Consider the following 26,728-nt stretch of genomic DNA (forward strand, 5'->3'; position numbering starts at 1 on the left):
AAACAAAGTTGTAAAAGAAGAGGAGAGAAGAAAAGGGTAGTGATGGATGATGGGGACCTGCTGAAAGAGACATCAGATCAGAAGACATTTGTTCTTTTGAAGGAAGTGGAAGAAATGCTGATTTTTGTTGAAAGCCAAGTCATCAGTGGTAGTTAAATACGATATATTATGCCTTTTTTATGTCCTTTTTAACAAATTGACACGTTTTCTGAAGTTTTATTGAGATGTATGAGACAGGCTTTGGTCAAAATACCTGTTGGTTTAAGCACAGTGCGTTTTTTCTCAGCCCTGTTTTGACACCTCTGAGTTAACAGTTTCGAGGTGGAGTCGAGTTTAGCAGTGTGGCTGTAAGTTAGCAGCAGATGCTAGTAAACAATGCTATCTCATCAATAGTAATGGACCAAGCTGGAGATGTACACAGTGTAACCCGTAGAAATGCACGTGTACTGTTAATAACTGCATCTAATCCACAAAATAAAACAGGAGCAATTATTCCATTTCCAAAGTCTGAAGTTCAGGCTCTGAGAGTTGGAACTGATCCCTCTTTGTGGCTCAGTTTCTTCAGTCCAGCGTTGAACTGGACCAAGTTGTTAAAACAATCTGACGAAAAGTGGTAACCGCACATGCACAGTCTTTAAAGGATAAGACCGGTTTTTTGACATTGGGCCCTTGATTTCACATTATAACATGATGTTCTACTCACCCCTGCTTGTTGTTGAACATTTGGAGCTGTTCCGAAGATATTCGCGAGGCGTCTGGCTGCTCTCTTGAGATATTCGGCCATGAAACGGTTTCCTATGGGCAAGCTTATACAGGTACAAACTATGCTGTTTATAATTTATTAATTACTCTACACCAGCACTGATAACGTGGAGGTGCGTCGCTTACTTAAAAAAATCCGGGTTACTAATTTTGAATTTTAGCCGAATGAATAAATAGGCAGCAGGTCTGTGGGCTGTCTGTGGTAGTAGCACGACGATGACGTCAGTAACACCCACTTTACGACAAAAAAAATCAAAATTACAATAACCCGGATTTTTTTAAGTAAGCGACGCACCTCCACGTTATCAGTTCTAGTGTAGAGTAATTAATAAATTATAAACAGCATAGTTTGTGCCTGTATGAGCTTGCCCATAGGAAACCGTTTCATGGCCGAATATCTCAAGAGAGCAGCCAGACGCCTCGCGAATATCTTCGGAACAGCTCCAAATGACAAACAACAAGCAGGGGTGAGTAGAACATCATGCTATAATGTGAAATCAAGGGCCCAATGTCAAAAAACCGATCTTATCCTTTAACTAACTCTGCTGGAACATTACCCTCAAATATAGTTTATCCACTGGGCTCTTATATCATCTGATGCTGCTGGTAGATGTAAGATGCATGCTCCTCAGTACAGCTGACAACAGAACATTTCCACCAGAAGTTGGCTTCATGCCTCGAGCAGGGTGGCTGTGAGTGGGCGGGGCTTCGTATAGGAGGTGAAGTCAGCTTAAGGAGTCACATACTTTTGAAATGAAAATCAGAAACGGCTCGTAAATTAGAAACTTTCAGACAAAGAGGAGCTAAAATAATACCAGGGTTGTGTTTTGGGTGAGTTTTACACTTGCTGGTGACTTCAGAGACCCTAATATATGCTCCCAGGAACAGAAAAATGATTGTGTTTTCTATAATATGTCACCTTTAAAGGGATATTCCACCCCCAGGCCAAATTAAGTGTATCCCCGCATTCCCGAGACATAAATAAGTGTGTGGGAGCGTTTTCCTGGCGACCCAGGCATTGTCCGAATCTCACAGCACTGACCACTGCTTGGTTGCGCGTAATACATATATGCTAGCGTAGCCAGCGTCACCACTCAAAATATTTTGCCCAACGTGAATTAATTTACTTGATTTACCTTCTAATTACTGTGTTAGTGGTGTACTTTCACATCGAGTGCAAATGACTGTGTAAACAACACGCAAGGCTTGGTTTGCTCATGTCGGTTTGGGAACTAGTTTCCAGCGCGGAAAACACAGCCGAAGCACACTCCCCGCTACGTTATTGGGAATCCCCCCCCGGCTGCTTCACGCTGGTTTGTTTGAGGAAGTCGGGGATGGGGGTTCCCAAAGACGTAGCGGGGAGTGTGCTTCGGCTGTGTTTTCCGCACTGGAAACTAGTTCCCAAACCGACATGAGCAAACCAAGCCTTGCGTGTTATTTACACAGTCATTTGCACTCGACGTGAAAGTACACCACTCACACAGTAATTAGAAGGTAAATCAAGTAAATTAATTCACGTTGGGCGAAATATTTCGAGTGGCGACGCTGCCGACGCTAGCATGAATGTATTACGCACTACCAAGCAGTGGTCAGTGCTGTGAGATTCGGACAATGCCTGGGTCGCCAGGAAAACGCTCCCACACACTTATTTATGTCTCGGGAATGCGGGAATACACTTAATTTGGCCTGGGGGTGGCATATCCCTTTAAGTAGCAGTTGCAAGACAAACAAACTGCTGTTATTTTCAAGTGATTTGCCAAACTATATGCTCCCAGAAACAGAATATCACCTTTAAAGCTTTATACAAGCTGTTTGTTGTGACAAACATACATTAAAGAGAAAAAATATTTTAGTTATTGAAGACTTCCCTGGCTTCTCTTGTTATAAAGAGGTACTTAGTAATTTAGTGTACAGACAGGGAATGTTTCATCCAATAAAGGCTTCAGCGAGAAATCTAAGCATTTGAAAAAAAAAAAATAGTTGTTTTGTCGCTGGTATTGATGTGAAAACTCTATCAGCTCTCCAGCAGACGGGGATTTGGTGCTGCAGAGTAATAAAAAAAACGTACTTATTGCTCTTTTAAGGGGAAGCAGAGGGAGGTCTGAGTAATAAAGTGACAAACAGGTGATCAGACGAACGGGTGACGGGATGGTTCAGACGGCCGAGCAGACAGCCATCACTCAGCCCGCTCAGGAAGGGCCCTTTAATCATGGAGGGATTTCCTGAGCTGGCGGACAGGACAGAGCGGTCAGAACGGCGTGTTCAGAAAAGGTTGTATCATCCGGTGGATCGCAGCATTCTGGGCGAAGACTTCCTGCGGTCACGCCGCATTGACAGAGACTTCTGAGGTTTCCACAGGAGGCCTCTGGGAATATAGGCGAAGACCTAATCTTTTTTAATCACATAGACACCATTCTAAGTGTCACAGTGTGCTGTAATAGATGCACGAAGTAACATTTTAAAGCAATATTTAATACTTTTATATGAGCTGTAACAAAATAACAGGGAGTTCTGCAGTTTCCCTCACCTCTCCAGAGCATTTTAGCGTTTTGTATGTCATTACCTTTGTTTTACAGCATATTTATGGCATGGTTGTGTTTCGCATTGTTGTTTTCAGCAGCAGTCAGCTCTTTCCAACAAATAAGCTGAGAAACTCATTATATGTTACTTGCCCTGCACTTGGAAGTCTTAGCAGCTATAATTTTTCTCAGGAATTTGTGGAGGGAAAAAAAAGAAGAGAAATAGGAGTGAATGTTAGACTTGTATAATTCCAGTTTCGACCTGCTGTATTTCCCCTTGTGTCTCTTTTTTCTGGTTCTCTGGCGTATGCTGACTTCCAATCGCATTAAAAATGCAATAAAGAAAAATGAAATCTGGAATGTGTCAGTTTGTTTATATTTTATTTAACAGATATGAATCAAAAACAAATATGGTATTTTTTTTCCATTCTGGCCTGATTTTTAGTATTTTTCATTTACTGACTTCATTAGATTTAGAAAAAAATATATATACATTCAATATTTTCTGTGAAGCGACACACTCATAAAAAGTTGTCATAGAGGCAAAGAAGGAGAAAAGTTTATTTAGTTCAGTTTTATTTATAAAATACTAAATCAAATTCATCCATGCATTCATCTCCAGTAGACTCGATTACTGTAATGCTCTTTTAACTGGACTTCCCAAAAAGAGCATCAAACATCTGCAGCTCATCCAGAACGCTGCTGCTAGAGTTCTAACCAGGACAAAGAGATCTGAACACATCACAGCAGTTTTGAAATCTTTACACTGGCTTCCAGTCAGTCACAGAATAGATTTTAAAAGCCTGCTGATGGTTTACAAATCCCAGATTCCTGAAAAGGTTATAGGAACTGCAAAGGGTTCCTACAGTGGGAATGCGCCTATTGATGCAGAGGTGAATATTGGAGTTTTGGAAAGACATGCTACCATGGAGGTGACGTCTTTTCCCAGGAGGTGTGTGGTTATTTTCAGCAGGACGATGCCAGGCCTCATTCTGCTCGACCTCCAACAGCGTGGCTTCATACACACAGAGTGTGTGTGCTAGACTGGCCTGCCTGCAGTCCGCAGCTGTCTCCTATTGAAAATGTACGAAGCATCATGAAGAGGAGAATCAGACAACAACAACAACCACGGACTGCTGAGCAGCGGAAATCTTAGATTAAGCAAGTTTAGACACCTCTTAGATTCTTCTATAAAAATCCAACAATCAGTGTCTTCAGTTCCCAAACCATTAAAAAGCTGAAGGAACACAAGGGGAAACATGACTCTAGAACAACTTCTACTGAGGGTGTTGCTGCATCAGACTCTACATTTGTTTCTGTTTTTTTTAAATTCAAAGAAGTTGGTCAGTGGAGACAGTGAAAATAATTTCTTTGTACTCGCGTCTGTTTAAATAAAGGCTCAAATGAATGAACACATTACAAGTTTTTCTCCTACTTTTCTATTGTCTTTTCAGAACCTTGGTTCCCTCTCTGTTTAACACATTAGTGGGGGAATATTTTTCAAAACATGGCAACGACTCCACCGCATTCAAATCTTGTGCTCTTAGTGCCAAAGTTTGTATTCATCTCTCTCTTAGAACACCTACATTATTCATGTATCCTTATGTTAAAACATAAAGGCGCACTTGAGTAAATGCTGCCCAGCTGCCATTCTGTTTGGTTAAAGTGCTCCTCTGGTCAAAAATAAGCCTCCTCTTCTTCAGTGAAGCATCTCTAAGTATCCGTGCAGACTGTGCTGAGCATTCCTGCTGTTATCTGTGTCTCAGAAGGAGTCCAAAATGTTTTTGGTGTCTCATTGTATTTGATGTTCTCCTCTAATCACAGTTCAGTAGAAACATTCGTCCTCCATAAATGGAAATGGTTCCTCCAGACAGGCTTTTACTGTCAATTCGACGGGTAATTTTCTCTTGGGATAATAACTTCCAGAGAAATGAGTGTTGATGTGACGCATCCAAAGATGATGCATCTAATCATACCTACACAAAGACGTGAAATACAAAAACAGCAGCACATACACTCAGGAGTCAGACACACTCGGTGCAGAGAACGGAAATCCCAGAGACACTCATGAGATCACGCTGGGGTTTTTCACTCTGTGGAAACACACAGAGTTACCAGGTCAATTCCAGTCAGTGCTAACAAGGCCTGTTACAGAAAATCCCATGTTTGTGGAGACTGATTGAACCTTCTAATATTTGATTGAGCTTTATAGGTTACTTTATGGTTATATGGGTTAAATAGAGGACTAGGACTTAGTTTTATGGTGAAGGTTAAAGTTGGGACATGAGTTTAAAAAAGGCTTTATGTTACTGAGGAAATAAAGCTAATATGTTTGTGTGTATTTGATTTTAAATTGACTTTTTATTTCAAGTAATAAAAGAACGATTTTATATCTGAGTAATTAGGGACACTTGAACAATTTTAGGGCCGACTTTATTTGCCTTATGCAGAACAAATTAGTTTCAGAATCATATCCCAACCCTCATTATGCCTGCTGAGGTCGATGGCCCCACTCTTCCACTATTTCTCCTGCCTTATTCAACTCTTTCCCTTAACTCGTGAATCTTTCACGGCTCTGTTTTTTACAATGGTGCCGTTTTTTGTGTGCAACCAGGGACGTCTTTATGGCCTACAGTTTTTAAACAGTAAATTCTTTATGTTAGAAATTAATTCCAAGGTGGTGGAATTTTGGATGATGTGGTTCCAGTACTGAGCCACTCCTCATTTTATCTATATATTTTCAGCAAAACTGGGAATAGTTGCTGTGATTTATTGAAACTTTGTCAAACATAAATATAAATACAGTATATAAGACAAAAACAGAGTTTGAACAAGTTTAAGGAGCTCTAAAGTCAACATTTGTTCTGAGCAGCTTTATTCTCCAGCACAGTCTGAACCCTCTTAGACCAGCTTTCTGTCATTTCTTTAAGCAGTCTTCAGGAATAGTTCTCCAGGCTTCTTGAAGGACATCCCAAAGCTCTTATTTGGATGTCGGCTGCCTTTTGTTCCGTTCTCTGTCAGGATGACCCCACACTGCTTCAGTAATGTTAAGGTCCGGGCTCTGGGGAGGATTCATCCCTCCATCAGACCTGTTGCCACTGATTTTCAGTCCACTTCTTGTGTCACTTGGCACAGCTCAGCCTTTTCTCCCTGTTTCCCTTCCTTAAGAATGGCTTTTTGACGAGGTCAAAAATTTGATTTCTGATGAGGCTTGGGCCAACAGCTGATGGATCAGCTGAAGGTCCAGATGCATCTCTCAGGTCCTGTGTCAGGTCTTTGTTGGATTTTTTTTCCTCTTTCTTAAGGACGTCACTTTCAGATACTGTTCATCTGCTGTAGATAGTTTTTTAGGCCTGACACTTCTTTTGTCCTCCACTTGTCCAGTTTCCTCAAACGTTTTAAGGACACACTGCACACCATGCTGAGATATGCCAAGTTTTCAGCTAATAGCTCTTTGGGAATCACCTTGTTGGAGTAAAAATACTATTTTCTGTCTGTCAGACTGTGTTATCTTTGGTGTTTTTCATTGATGCAACTAAAGAAATGGCAACAAATGATGTGTCTTTGTGACAGGTTACTAGTAACAAAGTGCCCAACGATACCATTTAAAACTGGTTCTTTGCTAAGTTGTCTGTTATGTGTGGACACAACACTGGTTCATCCCTTGACTTAGGAGCCTTTTTATGCTTCAATGATTCACATGTCAGAGTTAAGTGGCTTAACAAAGAAAATGAAACACATTCCTCTGAAATTGTTCAGGAACAAGGACTGGACTGAAAATGAGTGAAAAAACAGCCAATGTCCAAATAATAACTTTGGAAAACATTCAGAAAGCCTGGAGAACTATTGTACAATACCACTTTAAAAGATTATAAGAGCATCTGGCTGCTTGGAAGAAAAATATGAAGAAATTATGGATTAAAACTTTGGTTCAATACTGTATGTCTCCGTGCTAAAGACAAACTTAGAAACTACCTCAAAGCTGCCCATTTGACACCCACATGAGGATAATTTTAGAAGGGTATTCAAGTTTGGGTTTGTTGTGGACAGCCTGTTCCAGTTATGTTCACTGATAGACTTGATGGGGACCAGAGGTTGTAAAACTCGTGCTGAGGTGGGATTTCCTGGTGGGAATACACACCTCTGACAGCAACCAGTGTGGCCTTTTGCACCGGATGTGTGTTTCTATTCATGCCGATGAACTCAACAACAAGATGCCATTTATTTATAGCACACTGGTCTGCTTTCAAATACATTTCTTGTTATAAGCTCATACCTGAGCACACAAACTGAAGGTGAAAAAGCTGCAATAAACAACAATATAATAATAAAATAACTGGTGTGACTAATTAAAAAGTGAATATATATGCCAGCCATTAAGTTTAGCTTAAGTTCTGCTTCTTATGAATTAGGAAAAGGTAATGATTTGATGATTTTTAAACCTTCATTAAAAAACGTTTTTGGTTAAAATTTTTACCATGCATAAGATGAGATCCCTAGATGACTGCAGAAGTGTTACTTTCAAGGTTTGTATAAAAATTGTAAGTTAAATAGACTAATTTATCAGTTTATGTTCTGATTTTGAGAACAGATATTGGCCACAGCAGCGCCGTGTTTGAATTTTCTGGCTTCACCAGCCTCTGTACTTGGATTTTAGTCAGAGGAAGATGTTAAATACTCCACCAACTGAAGCAAACTGTCACACCCGGTGTTTAACGGGATTTGGAACAATACTCATGCTGAAAGCCCGGTAATAACATCTCTGAGCTTGGTGCCAGCAGCTCTGCTGACCCTTGGCAGTGTCTCCGGGTTTTTCTCCATTGGGCAGAACAAAGCAAAATACTTAATTCCTCGTGGAATACGATAGGAAAAGATAGATCTTTTTTTTCTCCAATGATGGGAAACTCCATATGTCAGCAAGTACAGTCCGAATGGTCGGGTTTGGAGCGTTAAACTGGGAAGAGACAGCTGCTGAACTTTTTTCTGTATGTGGCTTATCTGCTGGACTTTTTATTTATTTACGAGTAAAAATATTTTTTTTGCTGCAAGTACGAGGACACTGCACTCACACATGGGCTCTCTAGCAAATAAAATGCAGATACACTCTTCCCACCTCTACCACCAGCAATTTATCAAAAAGAAACCACAGTTGACAGAGTGGGGATGTTTGCATTTTAGCATGGAAATGGGGATGAACTCTAGAAGAAGATAACAAGATGGAAAAAAGTGAATAATCCATCAAGTAAATCCCCAACCAGCCATTTTTCTTTTGTTGTATCAACAGCACTGGAGGTGGAGCTGAGTGGAAAGCTGTAGTAACAAACAGCTTTCATCTATCAGTTAACCAACCACAAGTCAGAGCTTCAAAAGTCTTCTCAACCTTTCTGGATAGTTTTTAGGTTTTTTTTCAGCATCTTTTTTGCTCATTATCTACAATATCTAATTTCAGTCAACTGTGAAATTACTTTAATGTGACAAAAAAAAAATTTGAATTGGGTTAAAGCAACACTAGAGAAGTTTGTGAACCTTGAAACTATATGCCTCTGACATGGTTTGTCATGTGTTTTTTTCATGCACCTTCCCAGTCTTAAAGGAGCCCTAAGAGCGTCCAGGCAGGCAGGTCCAAGCTAAAATCAGGCAGGTTAAACAGGTTACCAACACGCAAATCTTTATTATCTTCAATTAGAATAGGCAACACTAATATAAAATCCGTCAAGAAAAACAGTGTATTGCAGGGCTGGAAACCAAAGTCGTGAACTGCTAACCAGGCTCCGCCCTCGCAGTGACGCAACACCTTCGGCTCTGCTACACTTACTCAGGCAAACTGCTCATTCAGGTGGATTCGAGTTCCCGAAAAAATGGGAACTCCACCCACTTTGTCGGGAAGCAATCAACTTTGAGCAGCGCCCACGGCCCAGGGTAGAGGCGTGTTCAAGGTAGTGACGTGGTTGAACTGCCACTCAACCCATGGATTGTACACGGAAGCGCTTCATTCAATATCAACATGGAGCAGCGTCAAGCTTTCGACACTGCTGTAGATGCTGTAATGAAAGTGTTCGACGGGAGATTCTCGTTAAAAATCGAGCAAAGAACAGCCCTTGAATCATTTCTTGACAGGAAAGACGTTTTCGCCTTGCTCCCTACTGGCTTTGGTAAGAGTTTAATCTACCAGTTAGCCCCGCTGGTAGCTAAATCATACGTCAGAGGAAAGAGTGGTGTGATTGGCTTAAGCTTAGGCACAGCCTTTTCTGGCCACAACCAGTAGCAAGCCGAGGGAGGCGGGTTGACCAGGCCATTTCGAATCGTATTCGTTATGGTCTTGGTCAGACCAGAATCTCGAAGAGATTTGAAAGTCTATGTTAATCAGGCTAGTGAACTGCGGTATCTCGGCCCCGAGGTGCTCGAGGGCAGTTTCTGGCCCGGGAATGTGCATAAAAAAGGTCAATGGTACTTCAAAACCAAGTCAGAAGCACATAGGTTTAAGGTTCACAAACTGTTCAGGTGTTGCTTTAAAGAGTAATGTTTTCCATGCCCAAACCTAACCAAAAGCCAAAGATTTCATGAGAGACTTACGGTGGAGTCGTGTCAGATACCCCAGGTAAAGGTAGTGTGACTTCCACCATCCAACATCCCTCCTACCTTCACAGGCAAGCCTGTAGGTCACAGCACTGACAGCAAAGGAAGCAAAAAGAAAATCTTTTTGTTTGGGTGCCTGTTTTGTCCAAGAAACCTGGTCATACAATGCGTCTGGGTGTGTAAACTGTAGAGATAACAGTCAGTTTGTATCATGACAAAAAGAGGGGCTTCTTTATGGTTGTGTTTCACACAAAAATTAGTTTGTACCTTACCCATTTCTGCGGTTATGAAATTAACACGCTCTATTTTGTGGAAGCCGAAGATGCCAGAGTTTATACCATCACTCTGTGTAGAGATCAAACAGGTTTTTGTTGCAGAGATGAGCGTGACTTCACACTTTCTGATCACTGGTAATAAAAAATGATGAGCGTGTCTAATCAGATTCCTGATAAACTGATAGTGTTACCATGTTAGAGTTAGGATCTGCCCACGTGTTAATTAATACAAACTGTGAGCATTAAACCTTCCCCACAGAGGAACAAAACCAGGATTTATTTTTCTTTCTTTAACCAGGACAAATGGCTGTACGCTTTATGCTGAAAACAGAGCAGGAACTCATACATATTAAGTCATACATACTTGTTTCGTGGTAAAAGAAATAACATCGCTCTGAGTCAGAGCCATAGCGCAGATGTTTCTCACAATGGAAACCACAAAATTCATATCTTGCAGAGCAGATATTTACTTATTTAGGTTACCCTGCTCCTCTCTAAGTGGCACCTTAAGCTAAGAGTGTGGAGCATTTACATTTAAATGAAAATCTGTGTCATCCAGGCTTTGCAAAAAGAGATTACATAATGCTGATTAAGCCTATCAATTGTGGGGGAATCTTTTTATATCTCACAGTTCCATCTTATTATCACACAAAGTTTCTGTGAGGACATTTCCATGGTAACACACTGGTAATGATGTATGTATCAAAAATTACATTCACTAAACAAACAAACAAACACAACCCATATTCCTTTCAAAATGGTAATTTATCTTTGGCATTTTTCATGGGTTAAACTAAAAAAATTTAAGCAAATTATGTGCTTGGAGCAAAATGATTTAAATAGATTGTTTATTGCGTGTCAACACAAGACTGGCTCATCCCTTGAGTTAGACGTGCATGGATTTTACAACAGTGTTTAAATCTAATTTGCTGGATTTCTAGTTACTAAAAATGGCAACTGGGCTGGCGTCTGCAGGACGTTGTGGTGGCCATGTTGGTTTAATTGTTATATTCTGAATAAACGTCCAGCATTGTCACGATTGCAGCTCTTCGTACGGTTGTACAAAATGGTGGCTTCAAATAAAAATCTTCATCATTGGACTCAACAGATTCCCATTGGTTTCATGTCCAGTTTCTAGCTGGTTTCCTGTTCAGAGTAGTCATCCTCTTCTTGTCGTCGTTTCCAACACAAACACAACATAGAAACAACAGATGGTCTCTTTCGGTGCTTTATTTGACATTAAAATACGATCTTTTGGGCTGAAATTTGTGTTTTCACAACTGCACGGTACAGCATTTAGAGGAGGGAGCACATTTTAAGTGAGCAGGCCGCTTCCTGTGCTGCTGCATCGGAAATACCAGGACCGAAGCCTCCGAGGCTGGATTCAGATTAGACTGCGCACACACACACACACACACACACACACACACACACACAAGCATTGAAAGTAAACTCAAACCTGTACACACCCCAAAGCACACACGCAAGCAGCCGTGAACATGCAGCGGGGTGAAGCTTGAGACAGTAAACAAATCCTCATATTGTCGCTGGCTCCCTCAAAACACCAAAACACACACACAACACAAATCACGCTCACACGAATGCACATATACCACACGTGAACAGAAACTCCCATCCGCCAGGAGCATTGTTGGATTCTTCCTCCTCTGACGCCCGAGAGGCTCTGGGTTGGGAAAAGGAAGTGCAGTCTTGTGGAACCTTGTGTGCAGCAGAGACACAGAGTCAGAGTGTCTTTGTGTTCACTGAGCCAAAGGTCGGGCCCTAAAACGCTGCTTTAATCCTCATTTCTCCAGTCGACATCTTATCAGCGGCACAGGGAAGCCAGAATATACTGTTCAGTTGTCACAACTAAGAGAAATAGTCCCACAATAACCGCATATAAAGCTAAAGGGGGTGCGGTAACCTCGCATTATATTTTAAAGGGGATATATTTTGCCCTTTTTAACAATTTAAGGTTTTATTGTGATGTATGAGACAGACTTTGGTCAAAATACCTGTTGGCTGAGCCGGAGACGAGGAGCTTTTGGAGAGGTTCAACCACCAAGGCTGCAACAGGACGTGTGTTTACGTACGTTACCTGTCATCAAAACCTGGGCATCCATTGTGTGATTTATGTTTATGCATTCGGCAAACGCTTTTATCCAAAGTGACTTATATGTGAGGATATAACATTACAGCTAAGGTCAAAGCTAACAATAAGCTACATTTAATAAGCTGATTTAATGCAGTAAACACAAACAAGATGGAGCTAATTCCTCCAGTCATAGAGCCTTCATTTAAAATGTTGGATATGAGCAATGCATTTAGAGCAGGGGTGTCAAACTGATCCTTGATCCTGATCCTTTACTGTGGAGTAAAAATCTACCAGGGTCAGGCCCGCAACCCACCGACGCGCAAACAAAACAAACATGCATCTTATAAAACAGAAAGAAACAAAAGGAAATATCTAAATAAATACGCAACACACTGGGGGGGCCCGCAAAGACAGGTGAGAACCTGACCGGCAACTCCGCAAAGTCCAAGCTGCCTCAATCAACCCCACTCCTGGAGCACTTCAAACTCCATGCTCTGAGTATCACCCACTCCGACTCCTCTCCCCAAGGGCGTAGCCCCTCTCCAGGAGTTTGGCTCCTGAGCCCAGTCAGGAGAGCTCAACTCTATCTGGTCTGTACTTCACACACCAGCTCCGGCTCTTTCCCCACCAGTGATGGGACGTGCCATGTCCCAAGAGATCCACTTTTGTCCGCTCCCCAGTTCACATTTTCTCCTAGGCGAGCCCACGGGACAAACTGGTGCCGCCAAATCAAGGTCTTTGAATCGCTCTCAGTCCGAGCCCGTCCCTGAGAACCGTTTGTCACGGGAGACCAGGCAAACCAGGTCTAAAGCCCCCAACAACACAGCTCTCACGATCATGGGGGTACTCAAACCCCTCCACCACGTTAAGGTGGAGATTCTACGGAGGCAGCTTGGAGTAGAGCTGCTACTCCTCTGCATCATAAGGAGTCAGCTGAGGTGAGGTGGTTCTGGCATCTAGTCAGGATGCCTCCTGGTCGCCTCCGTTTGGAGGTTTTTCGGGCACATCCTACTTGGTGGAGGCCCCGGGGCGAACCTAGGATTTTATTTCCCATCTGGCCTGGGAATGCCTCAGGATCCCCCGGGAGGAGCTGGAGAGTGTCGCTGGGGAGAGGCATGTCTGGGTTTCTCTCCTGAACTCTCTCGCCTCTGCGACCTAACCTCGGATAAGCGGAAGAGAATGGATGGATGAATGGATGGAGGTTTAACAAACTGTGCGTGTGTGTTTTACCTTCCTCACTTTCCTTATTGCAGCCGAAAAGTTCTGTTTTTAACCTCAGTCCACAAGACTTGTATCCCTCATTTAAATGTTCATTTTGCAAACTTCTGATGCTGAATTTTGTGGTGAGGATGCAAGTGATGAATCTTATGGCAAAGTCCCATTGGTGCAGGCTCAGCTGAACAACATTCCCAACTGTCGTAAGTCTTCCGGTCTTTTTCTGTCAAACAGCAGTTTCCTTTCGCCTTTACAGGAATCCTATGTGCTACTTATTGTTCACCTTCTTGCTTTCTGTCGCTATACTATTCTGGGACTTCTGGCCTTTCTGCTGAACATGCAAACAGTTTTTGTCAAATATTTTCCAAGAACAGGTGCATGTTTCACTGAACAGCATTTATTTATAGTTTGGAGTTCCCAAATATTTCCAGAACGATTTTGTAAAATATCAGAGTAAATTTAGCAAATTTATTTTGTGATTGAACTGATTTTGGGGGAGAACAGCTGCTACCGCTGAGATACAGTTGTGATGTTTTTTCTCAATCTTACCAAAGATAAGACAGCATGTATAAACTTCTTGTTTTTCTGTTTTGTTTCCCCGCTTCTCTCCTTTGACTCCACAGACTGAGAAAAGTACATTCGTTGTTTACACACTCCTGTCTCCCTCCTTTGTGAATTAATGTAGTGAATCCCGCAGACTGCTCTCCTCTCATCTGATGGAATTATTCACATTTAAAAGCCCATAATCAGACACCTATGCGTTCAATGAAAGCCCATTAAGGCTAATGGCATTGCTTGGACTGAGAAATGAAACCTTGAAGAACAAACTATTAGGGCATGGCAAGGACTGTATCCACCTCATGTGGAGTCATTCAGATGCCACCCAAATTATGTCAGTTCTTTTTCAACCACCACCAAACAGCAGCAGAGAATATTGGTAAATATTAAGTCTAAAAGGGAAAAGTTCACCATGCTTGTTTCTTGTTTCTGATTTGTACCCTGCCTCTTTTCAGGCAAAGTGGAACCCTTGACATCTAATTTTTTACAGTATTTAAAGTGGAAACACAAAAACATCCACCGTCTTCCCTGGCTGTGGTCGAATGGGCCACCGGCTCACCCTGGGATCAATCACCACCTTCCAATGGGAGGGTCAGCAATATGTAGTTTTGACAGATTTTATCTCCCAACTTCCCCCCGCTTATCCATAACTTCTTCCACGTCTCAGCTTCAGAGTCATCTCAAGTCTCGCCAGGCAGGCGCTCACACATCTACTGAAGTGTTCCCTTTAGGTTATTTTTAGGAAGACCCAACCCCTCTGTGGTGCTCAGATGGTCCAGTCCGGGCCAGAGGAAGTGGAGTGGTAGGGGGAAAGGGGAAATTTTCAACAATGACTTCATTAACATGACCATCATGAACAGCACAACTGGACTTTACCACTCCATTACAACACTGGATTTATGACTTTTCTCTTTGGATTTAAATCCTCAAAAACCTGTTTTTTATCATAATCTGATTCTCAGGGGTAATATGGAAACCTGTTAAAACTCCTTGAAAGCATGTTAATCAAAAGTAAGTATGTGTTTGGTTTCAGATTATGACAGAAAGGAGATAATGACATTATAAGACTCTCATTTTGGTGCTTGGTAATATTCATAATGCAGATGATTGGTTGAGCAGTGGATGAGTTCAGGTTTACTTAAAAAAAACTTGTAGTGTGACTGTTAATTCGTTGGTACAAAGATTTTCATCTAAATAAGTTATTTTAGTTTTAAAAAGTTGACCTTGATCCACGAGGCGAATGAAAAATGTGAAGAAGTTCAGCACAGACTTTGAGTTCTTTATTTCCTGGAAACAGTCTTGAACTCGGCTGGAATGAAAGTTTGTTCTTTAGCAGGAGGAGCGTAGGATTCACTGTGAATGTGTGTGGGTTACTTTTAAAATGTGATCTGTTAATGGGAAGGAATTTGTGTAGCAGTTATGTAAATTATGCAAGTGCATAATAATGCAAATGATATCTGTGGTTTTTGTATTATCTTCGTCTTTTTGCTTTTATAGTAACTTCCGTGGACCTTTGGTTAGCGCTTTCATACATAACATGGAGAGGTCATGTCTAACCTTCTCAGTATGTTGTTGTGTCCAGAAATGTGTGTTGTTTTAACTCAATTTTGATTGGGGATATTTTGCCCCAAAATGAATCTGGGCGGTTGTGACTGATTGCTTTTCGAGGCACTCAAAAAGAAAACTGCATAGCGCTGCATAGAAAAGTGCTGGATGATATAATGTGTTTCCCATCACAGAGTTTGCTTCAGCACTTAGTTTTGAGGCGTACGTGGGATATTTGAGTTGTCTACTCAAATATTTAAGCAATTATAACAAAATTGTGATTTGTTTTTTCTGTGTTTATCATTATATCATTGTAATCTAACTGTCTTTCAGTTGTTTCATTTTTTTTTTAAACTTTTTATTTGGATAAAACAAGTCATTTTCATAACTGTGAAAAAAAGAGATTGTAATCTTTATCTGCTCTCTTTATTTGTGTTAGAAAATAAGAAAGGAGAAAAATTCCAAAAGGAATCTGCTCATAACCTTACGAATTTGCTATAAGACCTTTGTAAATGAGGGCTGGAAGGCCAAATAATAGACCTCCTACACCACAAAAACCTCAACACAATGGATTTGTTTGTTTGCATAGTCAAGTCAAGAAGGCAAAGTTTTCCAAGTTCCTTTTAAGCTGCAGTTAATTCAAGCCAACTCTTTTTATTCTTGTCAGAAAGTTTCTTAAAAACAAGTCACAGCATGTCATGCATCATAAATAATAATAACATTAACACTTGACCTTTCTTATTCAGAGAAAGCTTAATCATAATTCAAACACAGACTCAGCTGGGACGTTTTTGGGTTTTTTTCAGATTAACAGTTAATGAGCCACAAGCAATTCTACCCAAAAGCACAAGGGGCTCATTAAGGATCATCCACAAGCAGAAAGAACTAAAGCTGTAGATTGATTCTCCAGGTAAAATAGGTTTGACTCCAAAGTCAAAGTTATGACTGGGAAACTTCAAAGAGGAAGTGAAATCTACTAATATTTAAAATGTGTGAAATGTGTCAGCATGGATGGAAAGTCCTGCCAGATTTAATTTCTCTCTTAGCAAATTTAAATCAGAGAATATTCACCCATCTTTGTCAGATAGCGACTTATGGTGTTTTAGCTAACGTAACTTAACCTATGCAAGTTTCTGCAAATTGTCTTAAAGAAAATAAAAAGTAATTTTATACATTTTTCCACTGAAAGATCCAACAAATGTGGTCTGATTATTTGTGGAACCCCTAATTAGCTCAGGTTTGTAAAGTTTCAGGTTTGTAATCATTGAAAACAATTATGAAGTTAATATATATAGAGACAGATGTATATATATATATCTATCTAGATGTATATAAATAAATTTGCGATATACAACTGGTTTATTTGTTAGTGAAAGGCTAAATACATTAAAAGAAAGATAACTTTTAAAAAATATCTGTGCGTAAAAAGCTTAATTCACTGTCACGATGCTCTACATTTCCGAAATTGCACAACAAATAACATTAACCTTCATATAAAATAAATTCACTGCTAAATTACTTCAAACAAATATCAGGTGCATGGAATGGAAATTTGCCCGTGATGGTGTGGTGACCTGTCCAGGGTGTTTCCCGCCTCTCTCCCAATGGCAGCTGGGATAGGCTCCAGCCCCCCAGTGACACTGAATTGGAATAAGCGGGTATAGAAAATGAATGGAATGGAAATTTGACTGTCTCAAATTTCTTCCAGTATGAATAAGCTTTCTTAGATCATCACCAGGGAGGCACAATGTTCCTGTGTTAGAGAAGCAGGCCAATTCTGAGCACAAAACAACTGACAGTTAACATTTGTAGCAATGGGTATTTGACAAAAACTGAAGAGATCTTCCTTATGCTGTTTCGTTTGGCTTGGTATGGTGACAGCTGGGTGTCTGGCGGGTGGCACGCCGCTGGGCTGTGTAACGACAGTTTCTTCTAAATGCCCCTGTGGTCCCTCCAATTTGCTTCATGGTAACTGGAGAATGTTTATCCGAACTCACGAAAGCCTTCTTTCCACTGGCACAGAGGCTCAGGACAGATGGTGTTGTTAGCAACGGAGGACAACAGTGTGGAGGAATGATTATCCTGTACCTACGTATGAGCTCATGCAGCTTTACCTGCCAGCTGAGGGACAGCCAAGGCTCAGTGTATGAAACTTTGTGATTGTATTCCCTAGTTTTCCTTTGTCCTTTGCATTGTCAGTTTATATAAAATTGTGGGAAGGAAAAGCGTGAATGTCGGATGAAATTAAACGTTTCATATATTAAGTAGAAAACTCAAAGCTTCGACTGATGAGCTGCTTTTCAGTTGTGTAAAATTGATTAAAGTAGATGACATTTAACATGAAAATAACTCCAACAACAATCAACTAGATAACTTTTTTGAATGTATAAAGTAAGTGCGTTCAAGATTAATTTATCATTAAAATACTTTGTATCAGAAAATTTAGGAGGTTGTTTATGCTGATAAGAAAAAGTTGTGTGAAAACGTATAATTTGTCAAGTTAGAGCACATAAATTAATGGTGAACATTAGATAAAGACTGAATACAATTGATTTTAAACCGATAAACAATTGAAAACATCAACTCTAATGTTGCTAGAATATGTCAACACAGGGCTTTAAATTCATGTTTATAAATGTTTTTGTCTTTTATTTTAACCACGAGAGACAAACATTCCCCCAAATCCTAAATTATCCGTATTAAGTCCTCGTTAAACCTTTGGGGTCCAGACAAGCATAAACACAGACACACAAACGGTTCATCGAGCACGTAACTCCGCAATCCCTGGTCTCTCAGTGTCCCCACACACGCTGTTCAGTTTCCTGTGCTGGTCGGGCGGAGTCATCCTAATCAGACATCCAATCTCTTATCAGGGTCCAGAGGGGCCGAATCACAACTTCCTCATAGACAAAGTAATTTTAAAAGGGAAGAGACTGTAGCCTTATGTGGTCATACTCAAACAGAAGCCCGTAGATACTATCAAATACGTAAATACCGCTCAGAGTAGAGAGGGGCCCCTGAATGTGGCAGCCGGAGTCTTTCACCAAACATTGAGTCTGAGGATGAAATGCTTTGTTTGTTTCTGACAGGTGAGGAATTGCCTGTTCCTCACTGTGCTCCTGATTTATGTGGTGATTAGGTCAGACATGGATTAGGTTCATTCTTAAGTACAGAAGCAACTCCTCTTTATCTGGTTGCTTCCCAGGAGATATTTATGTACTCATTTACACATTGGGCCTCATGGAAGAACCGTTCGTACGCACAGATTTGTTCTTAAATCGTCCCTACGAGTGATTTAAGAGAATTTGCGCATTCACCAATCTTTTCGTATTTTACGTTTTCTTTCAGGTACGAACAGAATTTACGAGTGATCCAGACCTGTCGTAGGAGTTTCGTAAAATAGTCCGCTGTTATTCAAATCAAGTTTGCTTGACTAATGGATTGTATATTTAATTACTTTCAAGAAAACATAAATAAATATACATTATACCCCATAATTATGCTGACATTATTTTGTTTGACTTAAATTGTGCACTATTGAAGGTTCATTTGAATCTGTAACGGGAAGCGCAGCGGCTGTCTTGCTACTTTTGGATGCCTTAGTGCGTCAGGCTCTTGGAAGAGACTGTGTGGAGACAGACGAATGGCTGACATCGCGATTAAGATTCCCAAGGACTGTGCTGCTACAAATATGCAGCTTCCTAGAGCCACGACTCCAGAGAGGAACACGCCGATCAAACCAAATTCCACACACGCCCACCATCCTTACCATCTTTGGATTTTTGGCCACTGGAACCTTTCAGAGGGAGATCGAAGACAGATCGGGGGTGTCCCAGTCCTCTGTGAGTCGTGCGCTCCCCTTGGTCATCAAAGCTCTCAGTTTATCACCCATGGTACATCAGATTCCCATAAACCGCTGTCAAACAAGTACAAATTAAGAGGGACTTTCATGCCGTGGCTGGACTGCCAATCATACTTGGAGCACGAGACACATATACGCATCAAAGCACCCGTGCTGTCGTGGAGCGCACTGAGCTGAAGGCCAGGTGGGTGCCAGATTTGCGCAATATTGCCATGATGAACGAGGGTCTCCTACTACCTGAACCAACCCAGGCAGACAAGAAGCTGTGGTGCCAGAAGACCCCCCTCATGGACCACCCCATCAAAGTGCCATCATGATGAGGCAACAACTGATTGCACGGCTTTAGTTGCAGTCATCGAGTGCCTGGCCATGGAGAGACGTTTTTAAAGCCATTTTCATATCAAACCATTTCTTTTTTTATTTCGGTGACATGGTATTAACAGCACTCCTAATTGCTTCCCATTTCTTTGCTTTAGCAGGTCCCGTAATTCCACTGCTGACGCTGCTAAAATGACAGATTTTCCTTTTTGGATCTCTGAAAGCAGAACTTCAGTCTCAGAGCTCCTAAAGTTGTTCTTTTTGCTCCTTGATGCCATTCTCATGACTCAACACTCAACACTTCCTGGCACAAGAGCGAGGAAGCACAGCTCCTAATATGGTATAATTTTGGGCGTGGAGTATGCAAATCTACTATCCTCGTGCACGTGAACTTAGATACGCACGAGTGTGATTCATCATTTACGCAGGTCGTTTACACACTTTTTCCGAAGTTAAGAGCGTTTGATGAATCTGACGTGGCGTGTTCGTACGAGACCGTCTCACGAAAAAATTGAGAGAAATTTTGAATAAAAATACGAAAATGTTCTTGCATGAGGCCCATTGTTTGTTCACATTTCACTGAAATTAGTTTGTGTCACCAGAGAGCTGACTCGGTATTCAAAGAGTTTCTTTCTCTGGCTTCATTCTCTTATGGCGCTTTTCCACTAGCTCTCTTCGGCTCGGCGCGCTCTATTGCGTGTTTCCACTAGCACGCAGTACCTGCAACCGGGTGGATTTTCTATATCACCTCAGCCCTGGTTCCAAGCGGGCCGAAGCGTTACTAAAACGTGACGTCAGCCGACTGCCTTCCACTGATTGGCCGATGAGTGTCGTCACTTTTCAATACTGTTTTGTCTGGCGGCCAGGAGTCTTCTCCGGCTCTCTTCTCTTGCCTTCTGTGCGACAAAAAGCCACAGGGTGAGCAGCAACACAAGCGCCTCGATGTCCTCCATGCTATCCTCCTCGTATGTTGTTGTTGTTGTTCTGGTCGCGCAGCCGTGTTACGACGACCCCGCCCACGTCGAGGAGGCACGAAATGATACTCGGTTGTAATGGAAATGCAACCAAACCGAGCCGTGCCGAGCTAGTGGAAATTCGCCATAATACACCATCTGACTGCTTGTATACTTTGGAGTGTCTTTTATTAAGGTAAAGTTAGTAATCCCAGACAGGATTTAGGAATAATCCAAAACTTCAGCTGTTTATTCATATATATATATATTTTTTTTTAATAACTTTAATCTACACTAGGTATAAACAGGCTTGGGACTGAGTGCAACAGAAGGTCAAATTATTCTTCAAACCCTGAAGTAAGCCAGTGGAATCGTGGAATAAATTCCCTTCGTACAGAGGATTATTTTAAATGGCCTTCCTAAAAGATCCTCTTAAAACTACTTGATCTCTCCTTATTTTATGTCTGTGGTTTAAACGGTGTCTGTTTAAAAACCGTCAATTGTTTAGAGAAATCATTGGAGCAGCAACATTTTTTTTAATCAGCTTTTTTAAGGTCAGTTTGTGACGCTGTCAGGAAGTGTGATCTTTTGATTCGTGTTCACAACCTCTTATGTGTGTTTGTTCAAGAACATGAAAATAGTTACACTTTGGAATATAGTTTCTCTGCAGTTTATGCCAAGTTGAGCTGAAAATATACTTGCTTTTGATTACCTGTTGGAGGTGTTAATTTTTTATACTCCGTGTACAAAAGATGCAATATGGAGGTGACCAATAGATGGATTGTATGACATAAAACTTGATTTAGGGCTTTAGTCACTAGTCACTTTTTCTGCCATGATATTAACATCAACCAAAAATTTCAGTGCTATATTCCATGTTCAATGTGTCATCCTGTAAATTTGTTTGTTACTTTTGCTTTTAATTGTTTTTGTTTAGGTGCCCAAAATCTCACCAAAAAATTACTAGTCTATTAAAATGTCTTTAGGTTTGGACAAAGATCTAACGAACAAAAGATTTTAAAGAAACCTGGAATGAAATACATTATTCTGTGCCAAGTGCCCAACAACCCCCCTGCTTACCTTGAGAGTCCGATGATAATTCGACTATAGATAAGGACTTTGTTTCCGTTGCTAAGATTTTCGTGGTCCAACACATCCCTGAAAATCCCTTTCCTTCAGGAGCTATTTCCCTAAGCCCAATTCCACTTTTGCCTTAAAGCGGGATCTTAGGGGCTTTTAAAGGGTGTAAAATTGGTTTAAATGGCACGGCCTTTAAGCTTGTGAGCCTTGGGATTGCAGACTGACAGGCGGTGATTTTCTGTGTTAGTAATGATGGATCAGGATACACTCGGAGTGAGGGGAAAAGGGGGTTCGGGGCTCTAACTGTCCACATATCTCTGGATTTACAGATACTCTCACAGACATGCAAGTCGGCTTCTCTGCGAGCACACTTGATCCCTTTTCTGTCTCAAATGTCACATCTCCAACATGATGCTGGAAATTGGGCTCAGCGGAACAATGTAGTCCTCCAGCTAATTCCTCTGAATTTTCCCTTCAGTTGTTTATTGCCTTTTCCTTACTTTCTGACACAAATGAAGGTTATTATGCCTACTGAGCTGCCATCCAGCGTTTACATATCTGGACCATCTGCTTTACGCTGTGAGCCCCCAGAGTGTTGAGAGGAAAGCAGCAAGAGCACATCAGAAGCCAAATTTCAACCCCTGCTGTCAAGGGAATGTTAGGAAAGGTTGAAAAGTCAAATGACATAAAAAAAAAAATCTAAATTAGATGCTCTTTTGTGCAAGAAGATTTTAAAGAATGGTGAGAAAAAACAAACCACGGATGTTTGAACCCATCCGTCATATGTCTGTTGTTGTCCTTTAGTTCGGACTAAAGTAATGTTTTACGATTTCTGCATAAGAAAACAAGAAATACTCTTCGTATTATTGTGAACTGCAGTGGGCTTAGGAAAGAAATCGGGTTTAACATTTCAGGGAGAGTAACTGCACAAATGTTTTTAGAATGCTGCAAAATCCGAAGCATCTGAGGTGTGCTGCCAGAAAAAGGATAAACCTCCCTGACCAACGGGAGCATTTTATGTTTTATGGTGGTTTTCTGTCTAATAATCTGCTTCTAATGCAAATACTGCAAAAAACCTACATATTAAGGATTGCTTTTAATACCCAGTAGTATGATGACACTTTTATCTTACTTGATTTTGTTGTATTTTATTGCTTTCACTGTTCTTTTATTGTTTTTATTTGTTTTTACTTATTCTTCTCTTTATTTATTACCTGCTGTAAAGCACTTTGGTATATCGTAACGACTGTTTGTAAAGGGCTGTATAAATAAAATACATTTACATTTACACAGTGATCCTGGAGTTTAGATCTTTCAATTTCTTTTTAAATGAAAATAAGTTTGAAGTGTTATCAGCTCATACAATGGCTGCCAGTAAGACAAAAAGGAGTGTTCATTTATTGCCCCAGCCAAGAAACTTCCTCTCTAAATAGTACAACTATGGTTGGACTCTGTGCAAGAAAGCTAGATTAAAAAAAAAAATGGAAATAAAGAAACCGTGTGTAAATTCAATAGAATTAAATTCAGTTTTATTTCCATAGCACCAAAAATAACAAAAATCAAATTCATTGAAAACCCAAATTAGTCCAATTCATATAAAGCCCATTTAAGAAAAAAACAAACAATAAACTGCAAAGAACCTCTTTGATTTAATCTCTCGTCCTGAGCATGCAAAGGTGACGGTAGGAAGAAAAAAACTTCCTTTTAACGGGAGGAAACCTCCATCAAAACCCGGAAGGGCGGCCATCTGCCTCGACCGGCTGGGGGTGGAGAAGTCAGGAAAGAGGGGGAAACAAGCACCATAACACCTGAGAGAGAGACCAACACAAGTTAATGACAACAATAATGTCATATGTACATGGAGAGTGAATGAAAACTTCATAGACATGACAGCCCCAGATATCCTCAGACGGAGTACAGAATGCATTCGTTCTGCACTCCTGAGCTTAAAGGTTTCATTGTGAGAACCACTTTTTACCTTCCAGAGAGCCAAGAGGCTGATGGATGTAAGGTAAAGAGGAGGGGAATGTGAAAAAACTCCTTTTTCCTCTCGCAGACACTCCAAATGCCACTCTCAGCCAGTTAGCAGTTATTAAAATGTTCCCTTCCAAGAGTCACAGATAATTGATAGCTTTTATGTGCTCCCAGTCATTTTTTATTTTTCATTTTTGTTTAAACCAAAATGCAGATGTAATTAAACTTCGAAAACAGACGACTGATTAACCACAAATATTTTGCCTCTTAAAGCAGGCGGAGCATGAAATGATTAAAATTAAATCAGTCGTGTTTATTTTTTTTCTTTCTCCATATTTGTAGAGATTGAAGCCAAGGAGGCCTGTGATTGGCTGCGAGCTGCAGGCTTCCCGCAGTACGTGCAATTGTTCAAAGGTAAATATGGGGTTGTTTGAGTAATCCTGTGTCACGCGGCCTGCAGAGTTAACTCAGACAACCTCTGAGTATGTGATTCATCTCGTTTGTGTGTCAGACTGCAGATCCCCCATTGACACTGAGAGGGCCAAGCGTGATCACCACTTTCTGGATAAGGATGCTCTCGAATCCCTCTGCAGGTAATCCCTCTGTTTTTTGTTTTTTTCCAAAGAAATGATACTCATTGATATGAATTCAGCTTTGCATACAAAGCAGACACGGTCAATATGAAATCGCCACTTTGGGTTGTGAACTGCTGTTAGAAATCCTTCAGGTTTCCTCTGAGCTTGGAATAACCCTGTTTAGACAATAAGTTGGTGCTGCATAGAAACACTTAACACCTGATTTTATAAAAAGGTCTTTAAGGACCTGATATCTGTTCAGTTATTGAATTATTTCCAAAATGAACATAAATAAGGAGTTCATCTAGACGGTGATACCATAATAAAAGAATATGTTTATATTACTGCAGCCTGGTCTCATGAAAAGGCGCAACACTTTTTTTTTTTTATATACATTTACGGGCCATTTTACACAAAGAATTGTGAGGAAATGATGTGCTGTCCTGTACTTTTGCCGTAACTATTTCCTAGTATGTACAGTAATTTTGACCGTATGTAGTGTGATAGGAGGAGACCCCAATCCTAACCATTTGACATGTCATTTGAATGGCGTAAAATGACACACCAAAAGATAAAAATGCTTAAATAAATTGATTACGGAGAAGTTTTTCTTTATTCGGCGTCTGTTCGCTAAGAGTTTCAGAATGACTGCGCCCTAGTGGTGATTATTGGCATTACTGTTTAAGGCACCTCCTCATTCAGAAACCAATGACAATCTTTGCTTATTTTGACCTTAATGTTTTGGTGTTGTTGCTCACTGAGTAATTTAGTAAAAGAGCTCCACCATCACCCTTTTCCAGAGTAGTCAGCGCTCACAGTGCCGGTTAGGAGAAGGGGCGCCTCTTCTTCTTTTCATCTTGCTGGTTCCGGCATTAGGTTGGCTGCCGTGTGTCATATTTTTACCATTTATTTTCATTATGTGGTGAACACAAAACACCACTGCATGAAGGAGCTGATGAGCGTGATAGGATAAATGTGAATGTTGACCTCCAGTCACTTTTTCTCTTTGACTTTCAGGAGGTTGATCACCTTAAACAAGTGCATGGAAATGAGGCTGGAGCTGCGGAGATTAAAACGCAGGGTGAGTGTTGAGAGCAAATGCTGGTAAACTTAAACACGGCAGGACTCCCACTCCACAGCAGCTCGACCCGTGGGAGGGTATCACTTTGTGAACATATATTGTGAACCTTGGTTTCCTTAGTGAGGCAACTTTTCTTAAATTGGCTTCGTATGAAGTGGACTAATTTGGAATTTAATGAATTGGATTATGATTGTATTACAAGTAATTGTACTACAGTTGGCATGCATTGGACTGAAAGCTATAAAGCTATGAATGCTCAAATACGGTGACTTACCACTCTTGTTAAAGCCAAAAAGTTCATGTTTCTCGTGGTCTTCCTCCAGGGAGACGACTGCGATGAGGAAGACTTTTGTGCCATCAGCCCCAACTGGTCCTATGACAAGCAAACCCAACAGTGGCGGCGCCTCAGCTCCAACGTGGACATCCTTTGCTTGTCTGACCCAGGTGGGTCTCAAGATGTGTCGTCATGTGACGTCAGCGACCGCCATGATGTCTGCTCCATCAACAGCTCCAGCAGCACTGAAAGCGAAGGCCACGACAGGCACCACAAGAGCCCCGGTGAACCCGTTGCAAACTCCACCACCATACCCGCCGGCACCGCAGATGACCAGGAGACCAGCAGGAGCTCGTCCCGCTGCTCCTCCACAAACAAGACCCCGTCCCTGGATACTTCTTTCAGTGGACCCCCGTCCCCTGTGGAAGGATCTTCCACGATGAGTCTGGAAGCCGAAGGCTGCTGTCCAGACAAACCACCGAGGAGGAAGTGCACAACCCTGCTGAAGAAGATGGAGAAGCTGAGGCTCAGGAGGACCCTCCATTTGGATCATAGTGGGGGAAGGAACAGTCGGAGCCTGACCCGGAACGCTATAAGTGGGCCAATTCTGGTCCAAAATGTCGAGAGACTGAACTGCAAATCAAGGTGAGGATTGAATTCATCCAGAAGTCCTCAGAGAACCTTTCGCGTAGTGGTTTCTGAACAGCTCCAGCAGCACTGAAAGCGAAGGCTTTTGAGCCACCTTTTGAGCAGAATTACACAAACTTCATCAGAACTTAAGTTTTACATTCTTCAATGTCTCCAGTCTGCAGGTCCGACCCAACAGCCATTCGTCTTCATCCCCCTCGTCTTCCCACACCATCAGCAGCGGCAGCAGCAGCAGTAACAGTCACTCAGAGAACAGCAGCACCGTGAGCACGCCCAGCCCCGTCACCCGGGTCAGGAGTAACTGCAAACGCTCCAACAGCACTGCCAGGGTTGGCAGTGGGACGACCCGGAACAATCAGGACCACACAGACACAGAGGTGAGTCTCTAAAGAAGGCTTCCTCCATGTTCAATTTCACC

At 41.3% G+C, this 26,728-nt stretch overlaps 1 protein-coding gene across 3 annotated transcripts in view; it reads left to right on the forward strand.

Annotated features, from left to right (window-relative positions):
- LOC142401239 (rho GTPase-activating protein 7) overlaps nucleotides 1-26,728 on the forward strand; it is a 119,757-nt gene that overhangs the window by 71,364 nt on the left and 21,665 nt on the right. For 2 of the 3 annotated variants that reach the window (XM_075486568.1, XM_075486569.1), the window contains exons 2-6: nucleotides 24,075-24,146; nucleotides 24,244-24,325; nucleotides 25,325-25,388; nucleotides 25,712-26,307; nucleotides 26,468-26,687. In XM_075486568.1, the coding sequence (XP_075342683.1) occupies nucleotides 24,075-24,146; nucleotides 24,244-24,325; nucleotides 25,325-25,388; nucleotides 25,712-26,307; nucleotides 26,468-26,687 (1,034 nt within the window). Of the gene's footprint in view, nucleotides 1-14,687; nucleotides 15,012-24,074; nucleotides 24,147-24,243; nucleotides 24,326-25,324; nucleotides 25,389-25,711; nucleotides 26,308-26,467; nucleotides 26,688-26,728 lie in introns of those variants that run through there. The other variant, XM_075486570.1, reaches the window with a different exon arrangement.

Source organism: Odontesthes bonariensis, chromosome 16 (genome assembly GCF_027942865.1).
Source record: "Odontesthes bonariensis isolate fOdoBon6 chromosome 16, fOdoBon6.hap1, whole genome shotgun sequence".
Taxonomy (NCBI): Eukaryota; Metazoa; Chordata; class Actinopteri; order Atheriniformes; family Atherinopsidae; genus Odontesthes; species Odontesthes bonariensis.